General features: G+C 39.8%; 1 protein-coding gene across 1 annotated transcript in view; it reads right to left on the reverse strand.

Annotated features, from left to right (window-relative positions):
• Window positions 1-20,529, reverse strand: part of nid2a (nidogen 2a (osteonidogen)) — a 50,220-nt gene that overhangs the window by 22,266 nt on the left and 7,425 nt on the right. Inside the window, exons 6-14 of the mRNA XM_053237542.1 lie at window positions 19,751-19,900; window positions 17,668-17,913; window positions 16,180-16,380; window positions 14,733-14,960; window positions 9,409-9,555; window positions 5,672-5,800; window positions 3,529-3,654; window positions 3,055-3,291; window positions 908-1,123 (exon numbers count right to left, since the gene is read on the reverse strand). Coding sequence (XP_053093517.1) covers window positions 908-1,123; window positions 3,055-3,291; window positions 3,529-3,654; window positions 5,672-5,800; window positions 9,409-9,555; window positions 14,733-14,960; window positions 16,180-16,380; window positions 17,668-17,913; window positions 19,751-19,900 — 1,680 coding nt within the window. The remainder of the gene's footprint in view (window positions 1-907; window positions 1,124-3,054; window positions 3,292-3,528; window positions 3,655-5,671; window positions 5,801-9,408; window positions 9,556-14,732; window positions 14,961-16,179; window positions 16,381-17,667; window positions 17,914-19,750; window positions 19,901-20,529) is intronic.

Genomic DNA, 20,529 nt, shown 5'->3' on the forward strand with positions numbered 1-20,529 from the left:
CTATTCTAGCAATGGCAGAATAGTTAAAATATTGGAGCCATTTGTGAAATTTGAAGAAGTTAGAAAATGTCTTCTGCTGGAAGGATACTTCACAATTTATGATTTATGACATAGATACTGTTATTATTGTAAAGGACACGCTAGAAATTGAACATAAAATCAATACCAAAGACAGATTTGTGCTTTGTTTTAACTATTTATCAATGTTACGGACACTAACTGAATATTTGGAATCCTACTTTTTTGGCTGTGGTCGTGAATGTGGAAGGCTAAAATAAGAAGGCATTTCTGACTGTGGTGAGAAAAGTATACAGTGACATGCCAAGCCTGACCACGTTACTAAGTGTCTTTGCTTGCTACCATATAATCTCCTCAAATAGAGCATGGGATTGAATCCTTTTAATCAGCCCAACACTGTATTAAAGCAATTACTCAAGTAGATAATTAGGAAATGAGAGTATGACAGGCTGTCAAGACTGTGCTACAAAATACTTTTGACTGTTGATCAAGAGCTAAAGACCGACTTCGAGACTCAGTTTTACCCTTATAACCCAGATATTAAAGCAATCATTCAAACTAGAGGAGGCTAATCGGAAAATTAGAATATGATTAACTTTCAGAGCTATAGTATGTCTTGGAATGGTGCTACCCATTTGACAGGAGCTGAAACATAATAGTGACTTGGATGGCTCTTTTTAAACCACAGCACTGTTGAATTCTTAATTTTGATTGGTCAGCAGAGCTAAGACAGTTTACATTAATGTTCTTGTGCTAATATGTTATCGCGGAGTAACTGGAGGAAGGACGGATGGATAGGTGCACAAACAAGCCAAAAAATATAATGCTTCTACCACCTTGTGGCAATTACTCAAACTAGATAAGAGATTTTAAAAAATGATGTGTTTACCTGGAGCGTCACAGTTGGTAGGTGGGGTACCAGGTGGCGTACGGGTGCCCGCTCTCTCCTGCCCCCTACTGTCCACACACCAGCAGTGTCCTGTAGAGCCATGACACTGCTGAGACCTGTATTGACCCTCCTCATCACACTCAGGCATGAAGGCTCCCAGCACTGCTCCATCCTGCACCCTGTCTCTATGCTGTTCACACTCAGTCTTAGGACGTTCTGAATGAACCAAGAAAGAGTACATGAGTAAAGGATATTAAATTAGAATCATCCACAATGAACATAAGTACAATGACAGACAACATCTGAATGTTGTTGTTCCTCTTTCAGCTGCTCCTGTTTGGGGTCACCACAAGCAGATCATTGGTCCATGTATTTGATTTGGCGCAGTTTTTAAACCAGATGCCCTTCCTGATGCAACCCTCCCCAATTTTATCTGGGCTTGGGGCCGGCACTGAGAGCGCACTGTTGCACGCAACCCCAGTTGCTGGGGTTGGTTCCCTGGCCGGGAATCGAATCTGGGCAGGAGCAGTGAGAGCGCTAGTGTGGCCTAACCACTAGTACTCCAGAGACCCAATAGAGAACATCCTAATGAGAATAAAACAACCTTATTATATTTTATATCAGGAATAAAACAACCTTATTATATATTTTTTTAATTGTTTCTGTGCCTAAGACCAAAAGGCAAAAGCTGATGCACAGTGGGAAAGGCTTGATTTCTGTCTGCTCAGCTGGGGAGGTGGATCTCATCACATTCTGACAGCTACATTCGACCTCCCCTGTCTACATTTAAAAAGGACCTACAGAGTTTAAACATCTGGAAGTTGTAGATGTAGTATGTTATACTAAATGGAGCAATTACCGCCCCTCTGAGACAGATAATCTTATCGCAATGCTGATTCTTCAAAAAGGCAACAACTTGTGGGTTTGTTTAGAGAGTCACATAAACAGGAATATCCGAATACTACTGATACAGTTACTGAAAAAAATTATAATATATTTATGTTTTCTTTTACATCCAGGGCAATGTACAGAAGTGCTTTACAGTCTCCATTAAAAAAAACATCTTCTTGCTAGGACATATACCCTAGTTCAGGGTCTGAGAATGCTATCATGCTGTTAGAGAGGAGTTAGTATAACATGTTAGTATAGCAACAGAAACTAACAAGCCAAGTTTTTTTTTTCAAATTAGTGATCTTAAGTGCTTAGTGAAGAGGTAGCTCTTCAGACAGCCAGTGACTCTGCTGTTCAGACTTCCAGGGGAAGTACATTCCACCGCTTGCGTGCCAGGACAGAGAAGAGTCTTGATGCATGTCTTCCTTGTATCTTGACCGATGATGGGTCAAGAGAGGTTTAAAGGGAATGTGCTGCAGAGCGGTGTTTGATAAACCTCATTCAGAGGTTTAATAAATCTACAAGCAACGGTACTAACCATCTTGTAAACAACATACAAGGTTTAAAAATGGGCCTTCATTATTTGCAGCAGCACAGACAATCTTAAAATCCCATCTTTGTCCAGTGTGATGGCTTTAAATACTTCACTCCACGCTAGGTTGAACAATATTTTTATCAATGGATGTTAAAACAGAAAAATGGTTGTTGTACTGACTTTACTCATTCATTCATTTTCAGAAACTGCTTTATACTGGTCAGGGTCGCTGTGGATCCGGAGCCTATTCCGGGAGCACAGGAATACACCTAGGATGGAACACCAGTCCATCACTGGGCACCACACACACACACACACACACACACACACACAATTTAGATTCGCCAATCCATCTATTGGCATGTGTTTCAAGCTTGGAGGAAACCAGAGAACCCAGAGTAGGCCCACATGGACACAGGAAGACCAGGTGAAAACCAGTAACTCGAGATTAGGATTGAATATAAGCAGGTACAGGGAATTTTGTTTATGCCACTGAATAAGCTTTGCCATGACATACAGTGGTGTATCTCAAGGTTCAATTCTTGCTCCTTCAGACCAAGGCTCTCACAAAGAAAAATGTACTTCCTTAATGGGTAAGGCAAGTATTAGCATTAAAAGATTCCAGTATGGCTCATACATTTTTAAAGATAGAGGTAAAACATGTTGCAAGGATATAGCAGGAACTTTCTATGAGAACTAGTCATGTATCTGGCACGCTTACCTGGAGCGTCACAGTTGGCAGGTGGGGTACCAGGTGGGGTGCGGGTTCCCACTCTCTCCTGCCCCCTACTGTCCACACACCAGCAGTATCCTGTAGAGCCATGGCACTGTTGAGACCTGTAGTGACCCTCCTCATCACACTGAGGGACAAATGCTCCCAGCACAGGTAAACCGTCTACTCCACTCTGTGCGCTGTCTCTGTGATGCTCACATGGAGTTTTGGGACGCTCTTCCCCAACTGAGTACAGTGAGAAAACACACACGGATCTAAGACAGATCTAGACACCTAAGAAACATCACGAACACTTGTGGCACTCTATCTCTTGTATACCATTTTAGTCCTAGTGACTAGCAAGCTTCAAAATGACTGTTATGGCTTATGTAATTATTTTGGAAGCGTGTACTGAGCTGATATCATAGTTGGCATGTTTAAAAACCATATCAAGTCAAAAGTAATAGACTTTTAAACATAGACCATGTTGACGGTGACACTGGAAGCCATCGCCGTGGAATCCAGGCTGGCATCGGCAGTGGAAGGAGCCCAAGGTGTTGGTGCAGGAAGCATGAGGGTGGCATGGATGTCTTCGGCACTCATCAACATCTGCAATCAGAAAGCAAAACACACCTCGTATGCAAGCCACAACAGCATACACTTAGACTTTTATATAGGAATACAGTGGTAATTAATCAGGAAATGGTTAAATCTGAGTGCTAGTAAGAGTTTAAATCCAAGTAATTGATTAGAATGTGTCCTAATATTATTCCCATGAGAGGAGAGCTCATGCGTGAACATTACCACGAATACTGAGAGTAAGCCTTTATGGCATTTCTATGCTACAATATGCTGCTACCTTTGGAAGTCGGTAATTTAATTACTAGAATCGTTAGTCTCCGACATGAAAAAAGGCTAAAATCTACCAAGAAGAAGAAGGACAGGAGAAATGTCTAGAATTAGGAACAATCAAAAAATTGTGTCAAGAATTAATTTCTTGATGAATAGCCCAGTATGGAATGCATTATTTATGAGAGAATAACCAGTATTTGTAAGCAGATAGAAGAAATTCAGATCGGCTAGTTAGTAATCTATGAGATGGCAAGTGCAATGGAGTTGATTAGCATGAAAGTTGAAGTTTTAGACGTTTGATCAGAGTGTACAGATGAAGTGGGGGAGCAGGATAGACTAATGAACTAAAGCACTGCTGCATCAGGGACTTAATTAGAGATGACTTGAGGGTTAAATCCCACTTTTCACCACTATCAGCAGGTAGAATGGCATTGTGGGTAAAAAAATCAACTTGAAATTTCATTACAGAATGAATCTAATATGCAGATCACATGTTAATTAAAATGAAGTTGTTCAGGCCATTTTCTCTGCTTGTGGAAAGTTTCCAGTCAAGAGTTAACATATTCTTCAGCTGGGAGTCTCCTACACACATTCCCCTGACCAGCACATTAGACCATTGTTTCAAAAGTACCCTTCCCCCTTCTTCTGGTCCCCTTGCCTCAAGCTACACCTCGGCCCCTTTCACCTACAGACCTTCATTCTCTGCTTCTCTGCTTTGGGCTTTTGTCCAGAAAATGAGTGTCTGAATCAACACCGAACATCTGTAACACACTACCCCTTTCTGAGAACACACACCTCACACTGACTTCCACATGTGTGATGCTGACACATCTATTAGTCCAACAACTCGTAATATCACAGCACTGATTACCCGTATATTTAAACACCCAGATGGATGTACAGGAAAAAGTGGCTGGTTTTACTTTATAGCTGACAATCAGATCGTACACTGAACATAAATCATTTCTTTCTAAACATTATGTTGAAAAGATTTTAGAAACCCTCAAAGCAAATAAAGTCTTGATTACATATGACAAGACCTGATTATTTCCAGTTACCTGGAGCACAGTGGGACCGTACATGTATGTCAGTTGTGCCTTTTCAAAAAAATAAATAACTGGCTCAAATTGGAGCCAATGAAACTCAGGGTTCAAGTTCTAGGTGATTTTTCACCAGTGGAAGAAGTTGTAGTGACAGCAAAAGCAATATCATTAGTGGGTTGTGTGTTTTCCTCATTGTAATGTCTAACATGGGAGAAGTGTGGTGGCCTATAAGTGCAAAACACATTAACAAACGAAAAACACAACACCAAACAGAATCTAACATCAGAAGTGCTTAGATTAATGTTGCCTAGTTTGGTCAACTAGTGTATATTGGTTGAATTTAGATTCTGTTGATAATTCTTCCATGGTTTTCTATTTTTGTCACTTACTCATTTGGCAGAAACGGCCCAGCACTGGCTCTCTTGCAGTTCAGGAATTTGCACTTACAACATTCTGTCACTATTTCAGAGTCTTAATCATTGAGCCACCACTTTCCCTCAATGTTTTCTAATAGAGGCTACACGCCTTTATATTTGACTTCTAGCTGTGCTCCCAACCATTAATTCCCAATTAATTCTCAATTTCCCAATTTTGAGCCAGTAGCAAAAGCCATACAGCGGGAACATTTGGTACTAGAGAAATGACCAATGGAAAAAAGCACACTTGCCATTTTCTGGTACCAACAGTCTATGAAGTGTGTGTTGGAGAAACAAGCATACGAGGGCTGTTACCTATACAGGTGCGACTGTCATGTGCATACTCAAAGCCGCTCTGGCACTGGCAGCTGTGACTTCCAGGCAAATTCACACACTGAGCGTGACTCCCACAGGAGCTCAGACCTTCAGCGCACTCGTCCACATCTAACAGAGAGAGAGAATAAAGAGAGATAGAGAGAGTGTGTAGTCACACAGAGTACTGGATATTAATTCTCAGAAACAGAGTGAGTTTGATTAAACTAATAAAACATATAATCACCATTAAAGAAGAGCTCACTTCAGTGATTTCTTATGCATATAGGACTTTTCACGTTAAGATTGCTCACTCTGATTGTAGACCTGGCCTTTATTCATTAACATGCAAAATAACAGATGCTAGTTTGCATGTGAAAAAACAGTAAACATATTGAGGAGCATTTACAAAGAATAATGGCATAAATTATGGCTTGTGGAAAGTTAGGGAGTTAAAGTCCTAAATATTCAGATGTCAAAGAAACTTTTAAAAGTCTTTTTTTACAATTTTTTTTTTTTACAAAGGCTCAGTTTAAATGCTGTTGGACGGGGTATGCGAATGTGTGGTGATTATAATGTATGAAATCAATTTTCAAGTCATCATTTAAAAAAAAAAAAGAATGATTATTTTATTAGGGCATAATTTAGTTACAACTGTTTATTGTTAAGATTTGGTAAATGCTTTAATTTTGTCTTCAATTGGCAGAAATTTGTTTTTCCACAAATTTAATACATGCTGTTGAAGCTTATTAATTTGTGCACACACTTGACGGGAAGTTCAAGTTTAGTAAATTGCATGATGGGTGCAAAATTAAACAATCAGCATTGACAGCACCCTGTATTTTGCACCTTTAGGTAGAATTGCACTAAATTGCACGTTCATTAGGATAAACGTTAAGCTAAAATTTTGCTCATGAGAAAGACACAATCCTCCATAGACCTCCAGTTTTTCTGCAGGTGTTATCAAGTTTGCATGTTTTTCTACACATGCAAACCTTTAGTGAATCAGGTCCTGCGTATGTTAAAAGTTGTTCTGTTCCGGTGTGTGCATGTGGGTCTGTCGTGTCAATCTGGTGGTGGAGAGAAACCATGGTCTGTAGTCATTCCATGTGTGATGAGTGAAGGAGGCCAGAGGAGGACTACAGCCCTGTGGGAATGTGTGGGAACAAGCTGGAGCTGACCAGGGAGGCCTGGTTTTAATCATTGTTAATAACCCCGTGTGCAAGACCCCCTCCTTCTGTCACACTTTTTTTCTGTTATATATCTTCTCGCTCTCTCTCACTGCCTGATACATACTCAATCCAGCTGAGGAGTGGCATGGAGTTGTAACAGGTGGGGAAATTACACTCTCCCACGAACAACTTGTTCCAAAAACACATACAAACATCTGTTTTACTATCTTTGTGAAACATTATTATTAGTACTGTAGCCGAATAATGCTAGGTCTACACTTAACTATAACCTTAACCCCAGTAAACAAAGGTAAACTTGCAGTTTTTGGTCCATATATGGTATTTCTATCATTAAAGGGTTAAAAACCATGTACACCTAAAAACACTGTACAATGAGTGAAGGAGGCCAGAGGAGGACTACAGCCCTGTGATTTTGCTGTCACTGACAAAAATCACACATGTTAAAAGAAGTCTTTGGTCATGATTTGAGATCGCGACTTTAGAACGCATAATGTAACGGCTTATTTAATTCCATTGCAACCGAACGACAAATTTCTGGCAGTGTGAGAATTTTTCAATAAAATCCCAGTGTGATCACCGCTATGACGCTCTATGATGTAACTAAAATCCACCAAGAAGAGGACAGCCTAGGAAGTTGCAAAACTCACAAAACACCTACCAATATGGTACTGGCAATGGCAAAACAAAAACAAAATGAAGAGTAGTTTGTTGAATTGTAGCAGCAAGGAGAAGGTCTTTTTGAATGTTCTCTTTTATCCAGCCATGAACGACTACAAGCTCCTCTTCTTTGCCTCTACATTTAAAACATGTTTTCTCTAGACATAACATTACCACTACTATACCAAGTTCTTGTTTGTTTATCCAATCCCGTTTTCTTAACAAGCCCAGACTGTGCTGATGATGTAAGCAAAACACTCAACTTTTCTTTAATCCTAAGTCTATCGTTAGAGGAGCTTCATCATATCTAACGTGAAGAATATATGTTATGGCAAAGTCTGTTATAGAATTCAGACAAGGTTTATGAGGATCTTCTCCTACAGGGTGACAAGTAATAATCTTAAAAAGTCGATCACAGTTCACAGCTTTAGGGGGCCTTTAGTAGGCAGATATCAGCTCTACATCCTAGGTGAAAGCGAGAGCAGATGACATAAGGTGAGACACAGATAAAGGAGACAGCTGTGCTCGGACACCACGGCAGTGTTTTCACAAGAGAGGTGTGAAGCCCTGGTTTTCGCTCCTCGTCAAACTAGTTCAGTACCCCCACAACTCACCCCCCACTGCCAGCCAACAGCTGTGGAGATAACACGCTCTTCCTCCTCTTGTGTGGTTGAGAGAGGTGACACACTGTTGCACACTACTACAGCTTTCTTTATCCACCCAATCCTAATCCTCCATGTCCACCATTTCCACAAATTGTGTGATATGTCCGCTGTCAGTTGGGTAACCAATTCTCCCACCTAAAGTTCTTATGGATTGATCATCATTTTAAAAAATACCAGAGACATGAATACCAAAACATTTTATATATTTCGAATGTTTGTATGTTAACTTGTGGCAGTTGATGGTCACCAAAAATGGGAGCCAATACTGTACACCATTTTGCAATTATTTACACTGTTTGGTGAATTGTAGCTGAATTTAACTCTAAAACTTGTCCGTATTGTTAGTGTAAGAAAATATTTTCCATAAATCTTTTATTAATGGATTCTCTTATCAATATAACCATTAACATTCCTAGAGCCAGCAAAGATGTTGGATTACTTAATCATTGGTGGAACCGAAACACTCTGACTCTTAGTGAGTAAAATACACAACCTCTGGATCTGCTCCTTCTCAGTGTGGCCAGATTGAGATGGTAGACCATCACTGGTAATGAACTATCTGCTAAGTGGTCTGCAATATTAATATAAGACATATGTGGTCCTCCATAGAGGAATTAAGATGAGCCTGGATAGAGAGGGGAAGCGCCCCAAAGCGTTCCAGGCACTCCACAGCGTAAACAGAATGTCAAAACTCTGGCTCACTCACACAGGAGTGGATTTATGCTGCATTCGATTATGAAAGCTTGAACCTTGTAGCTTGTAACTCCCAAACTCTGACTAGGAAAAGCCAAAAAAAAAAAGAAAAAAAAAAGACAGAATTCAAATTGGTATTCCTATTATGAAACTTGTCCTTACTCCCAAGTTTAGTACATGACAGCACATCAAAACAACAGCTGCTTCACCATCAAGAGTAAATAATGTATCAGGTCTCTACTTTTCTCTACTTCTCTAAGGTTATATTAGCATATGCTTTCAATCAGTCAACATACAGATACAGTACACAAGATGGTTAAATCCATAATTTCGACCATACAGAGCAATATACCATGAACGTTAACATTAATCATTTATATCACTAATGCTAGCTGGCTAACTTTTGGTGCTTGAACAGAGCAAACAAAAGACAAGCTTTTAAGGAGGCGTCCATTCTGTCTCACTTTGAAGCTTGCAGGTAGATGGATGGCTGGATGGATGGAATTGAATTGAATTGAACTGCATCTCTTACCATAGCAGTTGCGTCCATCTCCAGTGTATCCAGTAGCACACACACAGGTAAAGTGCTGTCCTTCTCCTGGTACACATTGTGCTGTGGTGTCACAATCATGACTTCCTAAGTAGCAGGGGTTCAACTGCACAGGGTCCGGGATGTAATCTGCACAAACAGGAAGGCACAGAAATAAAATTCTAATCCAGATTGCATTAGGAAACCCTTTTTGGCTTTGCAGCAGGACCTAAGGAAACTGTGTTTAAAAGGGAAATGACAAAAGTAAATAGAGGTTTTCCTGCTTTTAAAATGGCAAGGGTCCATCACTGATATATCGAAACACTGGATCATTGATAGAATATCCTGCTTAACTAATCCCAGCATGCATCATTAACAAATTCATACATGTGCGCCACAAAAAGCTGGGAGTCATTAGCAGGGCATTAGTGTAGAGATGGGGTGTAAAGGTGTTAGTATATGGCTAGGTGTGAACTTGTCTCTCCTTCACACTCTCATGGTGGCTTGTCCCTTAATTACACTGAAGGTCAAAGTACTTGACCCAGAAAGCACAACATTTTAAAACGATCTATAAAACACACAAGCCCACACACACAGACAGACCATCTACTTCAGGACGCTAATAGACCAAAACTAAGCGAGATTGCACTCTAACTGAGGACCTTTCTTAAAAACGACAGCATGCTCTTGTGTTGCAGTTGCCTGATGAGACTGAAATGACGCAGCGGCGTAGGCCGAAACCCTGGCAGACATTAAAACCAGCTTGATTTCCTCACCCGAGGCCAGGGACCAATTTGGACAATTATCAAAGGCAGACAGGAAGACTTTTGTTTGAAGTGAGAGACCGAGACAGTCTCTTTTCAAAGCGACTCCACAGGGGACGGAGAAAAGCAAAGAGAAAAAAACTAGAGGACGAGCGTTAGCTAATGAGGAGGGGGTATCCTCAGGTCTTTTTAACTCTGTCTTAATTAAAGGGATGAGACAGGGCTTAGGGCTTTGAGGGTGGATAAATGACGTTAATATGCCAGGTGGAAAAACCCTTTCACACACAGTGCTTTACTCTGAGAAGTTTGTTCCCATGTGTGATGAGGATGGATTCATTAGGATTGTGTTTACTATCAACTACCAATTACCATACATTATACTTCCATCTACTAATGAACATACTGAGTAGTGAAATAAACTTAGAAGGAAATGAATTATACATGTTTAAATTGCAGTATGTGGGATGTGTTTAGAGATTCTGGTGCTAATGTATTGGTTGGTGCTGTAGTTTCATTATTCCTGTGAGAGGTTAGTGGCTGTATGCTGCATCCACATCACAGACAGCCATTTGGACTCAAAGTTCCAGAATGCAATGCAGCTATAAAACACAGCTGTGCTGAGTTACAGCTGAGACTCAACTCATCTAGTTAGCGATCTACAAGATGACGAACATGATGCCGTGTATGGCGATTATTAGTGTAAATGGTGAAGCCTTGGAAATGGATCTGATAGTATGAAGAGGTGAGAGAGCTGGACAGACTAAAGGATTGAAGTGCTGCTGCATCACTCTCTTTAGGTGGATGACGTGAAGGTTAAATCCCACTGGCACCATTGATGGGGGTAATCAAACAGTATTGTGGGTAATGGAGGAAACCAGTAAACAACTATTTAGAGCCCTTTAGTGACTTTATTTCAGCCTAGCTTTATTTCAACTTACCACAAATGTGTAAAAAAGCCTAATATGAGAATACGTTTGCAATAACCAATCACTAATCACCATTTTTCACAATGAACAATCACTGATCACCCTTGTTCCCAACAACAAATCACTAATCACCCTAGTTCCCAACGACCAATGATTAATCACCATTGTTCCCAATTACCAATCACTAATCACCCTTGTTCCCAAAGACCAATCACTAATCACCATTTTCCCCACTGAACAATCACTGATCACCCTTGTTCCCAACAACCAATCATTAATCACCCTTATTCCCAATGACCAATCACTGATCCCCATTGTTTGTTTCACTCACACACTTCTTTGCTCTTCATTTTAAACTCTCTACTTGGTAGTATTTTCAAGTAACAAAAGTGAATTATTTCATCACTAAGCCATTTCCTTTATGTCTATTTCTCAACTACTCACTATCACTGCTTCATTTTTTCTGCGTTCTTGATAGAAATGATAGAATTTTGTAAATAAATAACTCGTTAATTTGTGGTGCCATTACCAAAGACAACTTCTATAAGAAACCAGTTATAATGTATTATTTTTCTCTTCTAATGCTACATTCTTCACGTAGCCTGCCCTGACATGCAAATGATGATGATAATACAGATTAGTCTACGACATGTGGCAGCTTCTAGAGACTTTTTGGGAATGCATTAGCTACTTTCCCCTGAAAAGAGCTGGTTTGTTCACTAGCTTCTTGGAAGAAATTACACAACATGTTTCCAACAATAGTGGCCACTTCTCAAACAACTCAAAATCACTCATCTTAACCATTGTACAATGCAAGCCTCTGAGAACAGATATACAGATATGTGGGTCTGAAGACTAGCTGACCTAGGACCTAGCACACTCATGTATGAGTCATATCTGTTAAACATCATGCTGCTGCGCTAATTATTGTGTGTCATTCTTGCCTCGTTACGACGGACAGAGTCAGCTGCGTTTTCAGACCAACACTGAGGCCGATGAAGGACACGAGGCTCTGAATCTGGGTATTTCTCCACTCCCATGATATCACTACACAATTATTCCTCCAAGTCTGTAAATCTCTCAATGAGGGATACTGTTTCCAAGCTGGCAGCATAATAACAACACTCTGAAATCTCTGGCAATCATGTGTGAGCATCTCTCAGCAGCTGGAGAGGCTCTTCCTCTCCTAGCAAAATCCCACCAATGCTTTCTGCTAGCAACATTGTGTTGGCCCCATCGTGTTATCTAAAGAATGTGGAAGGAAAATCTTTTTGGATATCTGTTTGTGCCAAAAACTGCAATGCAGCATCACCATCTGCTAGAATCCATCGCTCTACTCATCTAATTAAGTATGTAAAAAATTACACAAATGGTGCAACATCTGTCTTCACTTGGCTGTAAGTATTACACACACTGCATGACCATTAAAATCCTAATGGTTTAAGAAAACGCTGGACATGAAACATGATTAACAGATTTTTTTTAGATTTTGGTAGAAAGTTGAGGAATGATTAGAGATAGAACCAAACTTAACATGCCAATTCTTACAAAAACACAAGCTATCTAAGCAATAAAACACTTTACAGCATACAGCATTAGGAAAAAAATTAACAATGGGGTAGTGAAATGAAGCAAAGCTGAGTTAGATACCACACTGAAGTTGATTATTTTCTCTTATATCATAGCAGCTTGCCAATGATAACAGTTTTTTTCCTAATTAAAGAACATGTTGGTAGTTACATTTGATGTTGTGTAACGTCTGCAAAACAAGTTAGCTCCTGTTATATATTGTTATATATATGTTGTACAATAGTTGTTCCCACAATATCCTTTTTTCCAGCCCTTTAACTTTCCAGAATTTACAAAGAAAAAAAATGTCCATCAATCTACTACACATTTTGTAAACCATTTATGTTGTGCGTCCATACAAATCCATATAGATATGATAATATATTAGAATGAGTGCATTAATAAACCTATAGGCCTTGTCGCAGAAACTACTGTCAGAGCTGCTGCTGTAGAAAAATAATCAACTACTTCTGACCAATAAGAATCACCCTAAACAAGACTCTTTTGAGATGTGAATGTATGATGATGCGCCTCCTGACATCGGAAACTTGACGTCTTAACGTATAGCACAAAAAAAAAAAAAAAAGATGCGTTAACCTAAACTGAGTCTGAGATGTCCTAATAAGACCATTTCACCAACGCATGTTACAGCCTTATAAGGACATGAGATTTTGAGCTAGGGTTGATTTGTCATGAGAGAGGCTTGCAGGCTTGCAGAGAGATAGCGAGCTCACGCCACACACAAAGACCCATTAAAAACCTGTATGCTTTACAGGACTCCCAGCACTGTATCAGGACTTCTCTGGCTACATCAGGTGGCTCGGGGCGGTGAACCCTGGCCGTGAGAGAAACTCACGCCAACTCCCCCGTGCATGCAAGAGATGTGGATTCCTCCCTTCTGCTTCTGTCAGCGAGTTAATAAAGGAACCATTTCAGATATGAGGGCATGCTAAAAGACAGAAGGAAGGAGTCAAGCTTGAATATTACAATAGACTACTTAGAAGAGCTTTGTGCTCAGTTTGGCTTGGAAAGATGACAAGTATTACAGAAGCGATGAGCAAGAAATCCTGAGAAAACTAAGAAACCAACAGAATTGGTGGTAATTGGTGGTAAAAGTGGTCTCTGTGATAAAAAGTCAGGTTTTAACCATAGATATATATAATAAAAACCTAGATAGCTGGTGTCTTTCACCATACTGGTTCCCAATCTTGGGAACACTCGGAGTGAGGCAGGAACATACCTTGTACGGAATGCCATGCACACACACACACAGGTCAAACAAACCTAGCGGCAATTTAGCACAGGCAATTCACCTACCAGAATGTTTTTGGGAGGTGGACAACTCAGAGGAAACCTACGCACACACTGGTAGAACATGTACAGAAACCCGAGCTCAGGAACCTGAGCTCAGGATTGAACCAGGAAACCTGGAGTGAGGCGGAAACGCTACCCGCCGCACCACTGTGACTCTCCCAGGCGTAATTTATAACTGTAGAGTAGGAAACTAGAGGTTCAAGTGTATTATTGGCTTGCAAGCTAAGACCTTTTAAACAAATATGCTTTACAGTAAGAGAAATGATAAACCAAAAACACTCCTGATTCTGGCATGTATCAGTGTGAGTCTATGGGGACACTTACATGTAAATTTAAAGCTATACTGCATGTGAGTGTGTGTGAGTGTGTGTGTGTGTGTGGGCAGCCTGGAGAAAACCTGTCACATGGTCAAATTTTGGCATTTGGCAAAGTGAAAAGGAAGAAAATCGCATTTAACGATTTAATTACTCTGATTTAAAGACTGACTGTTTTTACCACTGTGTTGGTTAAACTGGCTTCTTACTCAACATGATATTTGTAGGATGATAGCCAAGGGATAATAAAATAAACATTTCCACATAGTTTTGGTGAGATATGTTTACGGTTTCTTATATTTGACGTGTTACAGGCAGTGGACCCAGTTTTGACCAAAACTAGATTTATCGTCTTATACACAAAAATACCTTGCTGTTCTTCAGTACTGAGCAAAATAAACATTACCAGGCACTTCTAGGAGCAGTTTTCACAAGCTTACCTCCGACATGGCCGATCTTGTTGGTGATGGCGTATCTGAGAACGCGCTCTTCTTTGACATACATGGCAAAGATGCGCTCAACATTGAGCTGCAGCGTCTCAGCTCCAGCGTGTGGTGTGTGTCTGCAGTCCCTGTAGGTGATGTTCTGTCTCAGCTGGTAGGTGAATTTTTCTGCTCCACTCTGCGCGGACATGATCGTAAACTCCCGTACTGAGCTGGATGTGATCACTACAGGCAGATAGCAGAAACAAGGGATTACGCCATATACACATAATCTGTGTGCGGTTAACCCAAAAGAGCACTTCCTCTATGTGACCTGTGATGACCTGACTTGGAAGTAGGCCAATGCAAAAAGCCAGTTTTGAACTTTAATTACATCCTCAAGCTGTATGTCAGCATGAAAAACAGTTTATGCTTTGGGGCTCATCACAATGAGACACAACTTCCTCTAAAAGGAAGTTGGGAGGGCCATGTTTTTTTTTATAGATGGACCACTCTCTGACCCCTTGAACCCTATCTCCAATAACCAAGGACTGGGTAGCAGGAAGTTAAGTCATAAAGCAAGACATCCAGCACATGAGTTTGTGTTTTATCTTTTATGTAAATGTGTATGTATAATAAAATATCTTCTATCCACAAAATAAAAAAGAAGCATCATAAAACATAATTATTCTGAGAGCTACACTTTGGTCTGACTTAAAAATCTGACTTAGTATTAAACAGGCAAATGTTATTTCATCATAAAATATTACAGCCAATCATGTCCTAGTATGCAAATAGGCTCTCTAAAAACAACAGTTTAACTTATGCATGAGTATAATTACATAAGACAAGTGTTTTTTCATTTTATACCACAACGTTGATTCTCAGGTCTGATTCTATGAACAGAATCTAAGACTAATAAAACGTGGTTTAAAAATAACTTGTTATTTAACAAAGAAAATTGTACAATCATTGTCACGGTGAAGGTTTCTGTGAGGAGATGCTTCTTTAACATTTTTGGAAGGAGTCTCCAGTGTCGGTGCTTTGTATCAGTCAGAGGTAAAACTGGCATTTTAAGTTTTGCACTAAGGGCAAGTCTTCAGGACAGACAATGTTTATGTTTATGTTATGGTTATGTTTTGCGATTTCTCAGTAACAAGCTGCATTTTTTTTTTGGTCATTAACTGCAAGTAAAAGCAAGGAAATGACTTTATAGCTGTTATAGTTTAAATTAAATGCAATTATAAACATAAAAAGTATAATCCTTCGTTCTTGAATAAGTTAAAAATTGCAATTGTTGCCAAAATGTTGAGGTATAAGAGCAATAAAACACTTGCGGATATGTTGCTATAGGAAATGAATCAACTTCAGGGTGGTAACAGTAACTCCATCTCATGTTGGGCCACGTCACACCACCCCGTTAATTATTGATTATTTTCCACGAACATGAAGTAGGAGATCTTACGTGATGGGTAATACTGGTAGGTCTCTGCAAAAGGCTCCATCTGAATGCTGGCACCAGGGGGAACAAACGGCACACTGCCCTCTAGATGAGTTTCTACGCTCAGGTAGTTCTGGCTGTCCAACCCCCTGGCGGTCTGAACGATGATGAGTCGTTGGTTGCCGGGGTAAAAGGTCACATCGGCATGGCGAGTAAACTCAGCGCCTGAGGGATAAAAAAATTATTTTTTTGCACTTTGAACTTCCCTAGGCAGTTGTGTTTATCACTAAACCACAAAATGTACTCTTTTTTTACTACAACTTAATTTTTACATTGTATAATCATAGCCAGATGAGGGTCATAACCCTTGTAACAGTTCTTAATAAAAAAAAAAAAAAAAAAAAGCTTGATTGATTTCAGAGGCAGCTTTTTATTATTTTTTTCCCCCCGCAAAGTAAAAACACACAGCCATTTAACCACCTGACTTGAATTAAGTTGAGGGGTAGAGTGTGTCTTCATCAAACTTTGACTATCAACCCTCTTGAGGGAGGTCTCTGGAGAAACCCCAGCTGTGAGGCACTCAGTTTATATTAGTGAGAGAGAAAATACTGGGACTTTAAGCAAATCCCAGCAGGAGAGCAAATGTTAAACAAACACACAGCACAATAAAACTGGCAATGAGCAGCAGGGTTTCCTCACTGGTGTTTAGGGGTGGAACAGTATGATAACTGTATAAGGCAACAGTACAACCCACAGTACTGCCTTACAACTTTACACGGTTGAAAACATTAAGTGCCATGTTTAAAAACGCTGTACTGAATGATTCGTCTGTTTTAAAACAGACTTTAACAAGAGAGTTGTCTGCAGCCTTGAGTAGTTTATCCAAACAACACTGGCGTATATTTTCCTCTAATATTCTAATGATAACTTTTTGTGATTTCTTTGTCTATATTTGGGACTGGGATCCTGCGGGACAAAAAGAAGTCGCTCGAGTGAGACACCTCTACACTGTAACACTGTTAATCTGAGATTTCCTACTCCTATAACGTCATGTCATATTGATACACTATACTATAAGTTTGTAGACACCTGACCATCACACCCATATGTGCTTGTTGAACCTCCCATTCCAGATTTAGTCCCTTATAATAAGCTCTACTCTTCTGGGAAGGCTTTCCACCACATTTTCAAACATGGTTGTGAGGATTTGCTCATTCAGCCACAAGAGCATTAATGAGGTCAGGCACTGATGTTGGGTGAGGAGGCCTGGGGTGCAGCTGGTGTTCCAGTTCATCTCAAAGGTGTTAAGTGGGGCTGAGGTCAGGTCACTCGAGTTCTTCTACACCAACCTTGGCAAACCACGTCTTCGTGGAGCTTGCTTTGTGCACAGGGGCACTGTCATGCTGGAACAGGTTTGGGCCCCTTAGTGATTGGGGAAAGCCAACATATGGGGGTGATAGTCAGGTGTCCACAAACCTTTTGACCGTATCGCATATATTGTCACATCCTTACCAGTGATGTTGAAGCCATTATGGCTGTTGGGAAGCTTGAGGGCAAAGAGCCACCCAAAAAGGCCACCAATGGGTGTGACAGGCATTAGTGCCCACCCCAAAGGCTCTGGGACTTCACTGATGGCTGTGTATGCGCGACCATCACCCACTACGATGTAAGCATGGAGGTCGATGCTATCCAGTCCCACTGGGGTCGAACCTACAGAAACCATCCCATTGACTTTTCCATTCACACGTTGAGGAGCACCTGTTAAAAAAAAAAAAAAGAAGAAGAAGATAAAAAAGACAGTCCTTTTGAATTTCCAGAAACAACTGTTGTTTAATGTTTTAATAAATTAACTATACATATATTTTAGAAAATGTGAATGCCTGCGTTATTGTCTGAACATTTTGGCCATATGTTTTTTTTTTTTCCTGAACAATTTGTCTGTATTTATTATTTTGTTTTCTGTCCTGCAAAGTGTCCTTTGGTATGAGAAAGGGTTTTCTAGAACTAATAAAAGTAATGAGTGCAGAACAACTGTTTCCGACCAGAAAGAGTGGCAGGTTTGTGTTTGGTGACAAAACTGCCCTGTATCCTCTTTTCCATTCCACAATCAACCCACACACTCCCTAAGAGCACACAAAGCTCCTTCTGTACACACACATATCCCACTGCCAAGTCAAATTTTCCTCAGCAGAGATGTCATTGAGCAAATCCCGACACTTTTTGACATGTTTTTAAACGTGCGCTTTTGGTATATGGTATATCATTACAGGTAGAACCTGCTAAAAGGTTTAATATGGTGTCTCGAGAAGGATGTTTTTCAAGCTGAGAACTGCTGAATGAGTCATAAGGAATTTTTAGTTAAGTTCTGAAGATTGAGTAGATTCATTTGACATTAAACCTCCAAAAATGTCTCATGGCCCCAAGTACCAACTGGAAACAAGGTGACATTGTGTAATGTCTTTGGCCATGACCTGGCTGGATCTGTCAGGAGTCAGTGAAAATGATGTGTCTATGGTGAAACCAAATTTGACCGAATAAACTTTCGAAAATACAGAAACACATTTTCACATGTTGAATAATAAAATTAGTGATACCTACATTAAAAATGCAGCTGGTAAATTTCTTTAGAACCTAAGAATCTTTAGCCTCTCAATTATTCAAACACGGGAGACTAGCCTGGCAGAAGAATGCGAGCCAGCTACAGTCTTTTACCCAAACTCAAATAAACTTTTTACCAAAATTCAAACTGGCCTTTTCTACCCAAACCTAAGTTAGCCATTTTTCATATTTTCATATTCAATTAAAGTCTTTTTCAGTTGGCTTTTGTACACATACAAACCCAAGTCACATTTTTAATCCAAACTCAACTCATTCTTTGAGATATTTTCATGCAAATGTTAAAGTTATCTTTTCCTTTTTTATGCAAATCCAAACTTTTTTTTTTTGTTACCCAAACTCAGTTTGACTTTTTTCCCCAAACCCAAGACAATAACTCAAATAGAAGTTGTCATTTCTATGAAGAAAGACGTGCTTTTATAAAGTGCCTTTGTATAACTAATGGCTGTAAATTGTATTAATATAAGGCCTTTGTGTTGATATAACTTAAATTAACTGTTAATGTTACAGGCCTGTGTTTAGTTATAATATGGCCTCGAGTTTCTGTAAGTATTTAAAATGATCCCTCTAAGACAAGACCAAGCTCAACTAATATACACTAAGAAAATAGAGAAATTGTACATGGTGTAAACCATTTCATAACATGTTTGGTTCATTCTCACATGAGCAGTAATTGTCTTAAAAATTAAAAATGAAAAGGAAATTACGCTCCCTCAAACAAACATTTTTAACCAAACCCAAATTAGCCAAACCCAAGTTGTTATTCACCCAAACCCAAGTCATGCTTTATTCCTAACATCATTTCTTTTCTTTTTCTTTACCCAAACCAAGTCAGCTTTTTTGAAACCAAAACCCAAATTACACATCTTTTCCTAAAACCCAAATCTTTCTTTTTACCCAACCTGAAGTTGTCCTATTTACTGAAATCCAACTCATATTTATTTTTTTAACAAATGCCAACTGGTATTTCGAAACTCACCATCAGGAAGGCAATGGCGTCCATTTCCATAGAAACCGGCATGGCAGTGGCAGCAGTAGCCTGATGAGTAGTCGGCGCAGTAAGCATTCTGGCTGCAGGTCTGCTGGAAACGATCACACGTCTCCTTGTTTTCAGTGGAATAGTGAATCACTGAAGAGAGAAAGAAGAAACAGATTGATATATAGAGTGAAATGAAAGGAGACAGACAGAGAATATCATGTTTAAACATGTAAACACAAGGGATAAAGTAAGCCTTTACATATGAGCCTATGTAGCACTATAATCATACGTTTGGGGCAACCAAATTTACTTGAGCACCAATTCTACGTCCTATACCCTGCCGATGAAGACAGATGTTGCCTGTGCCCAAGTGCTGTTAAGGAAAAGACATCTGTCATCCAGAAGAGAGATGAGAAACACTCCTGTCATCTGTTCCTGCTGCAAACAATGATTTAGAGAGGAGCTACTGGCCCCTGGCCAAATATGAGGCTCATGTCATACTGGACATCTGGATGTGTGTTTCGCTGCAGTTGTTCAGGGTCACAGCTCACATTCACTCATTTGAAGGACAGCAGGTTCTTAAAAAGACTTGGACCAACACTTGTTTTAAGCACCTACCATTCTGTAGCTTCAGGAGAATATCTAAAAGCTGTAAGACTGACACACAAAGTGAGGGTTGTGCACTGGCCTTGAATTAGTTTTTTAAAGCATTTATTATTTTTCAGACTTTCAGAGAACTTTAAAAGAATGAATGAGAGAAGGAGTGACAGAAGGGGAGG

The sequence above is a fragment of the Pangasianodon hypophthalmus genome, chromosome 10 (genome assembly GCF_027358585.1).
Source record: "Pangasianodon hypophthalmus isolate fPanHyp1 chromosome 10, fPanHyp1.pri, whole genome shotgun sequence".
NCBI classification, from domain to species: Eukaryota; Metazoa; Chordata; class Actinopteri; order Siluriformes; family Pangasiidae; genus Pangasianodon; species Pangasianodon hypophthalmus.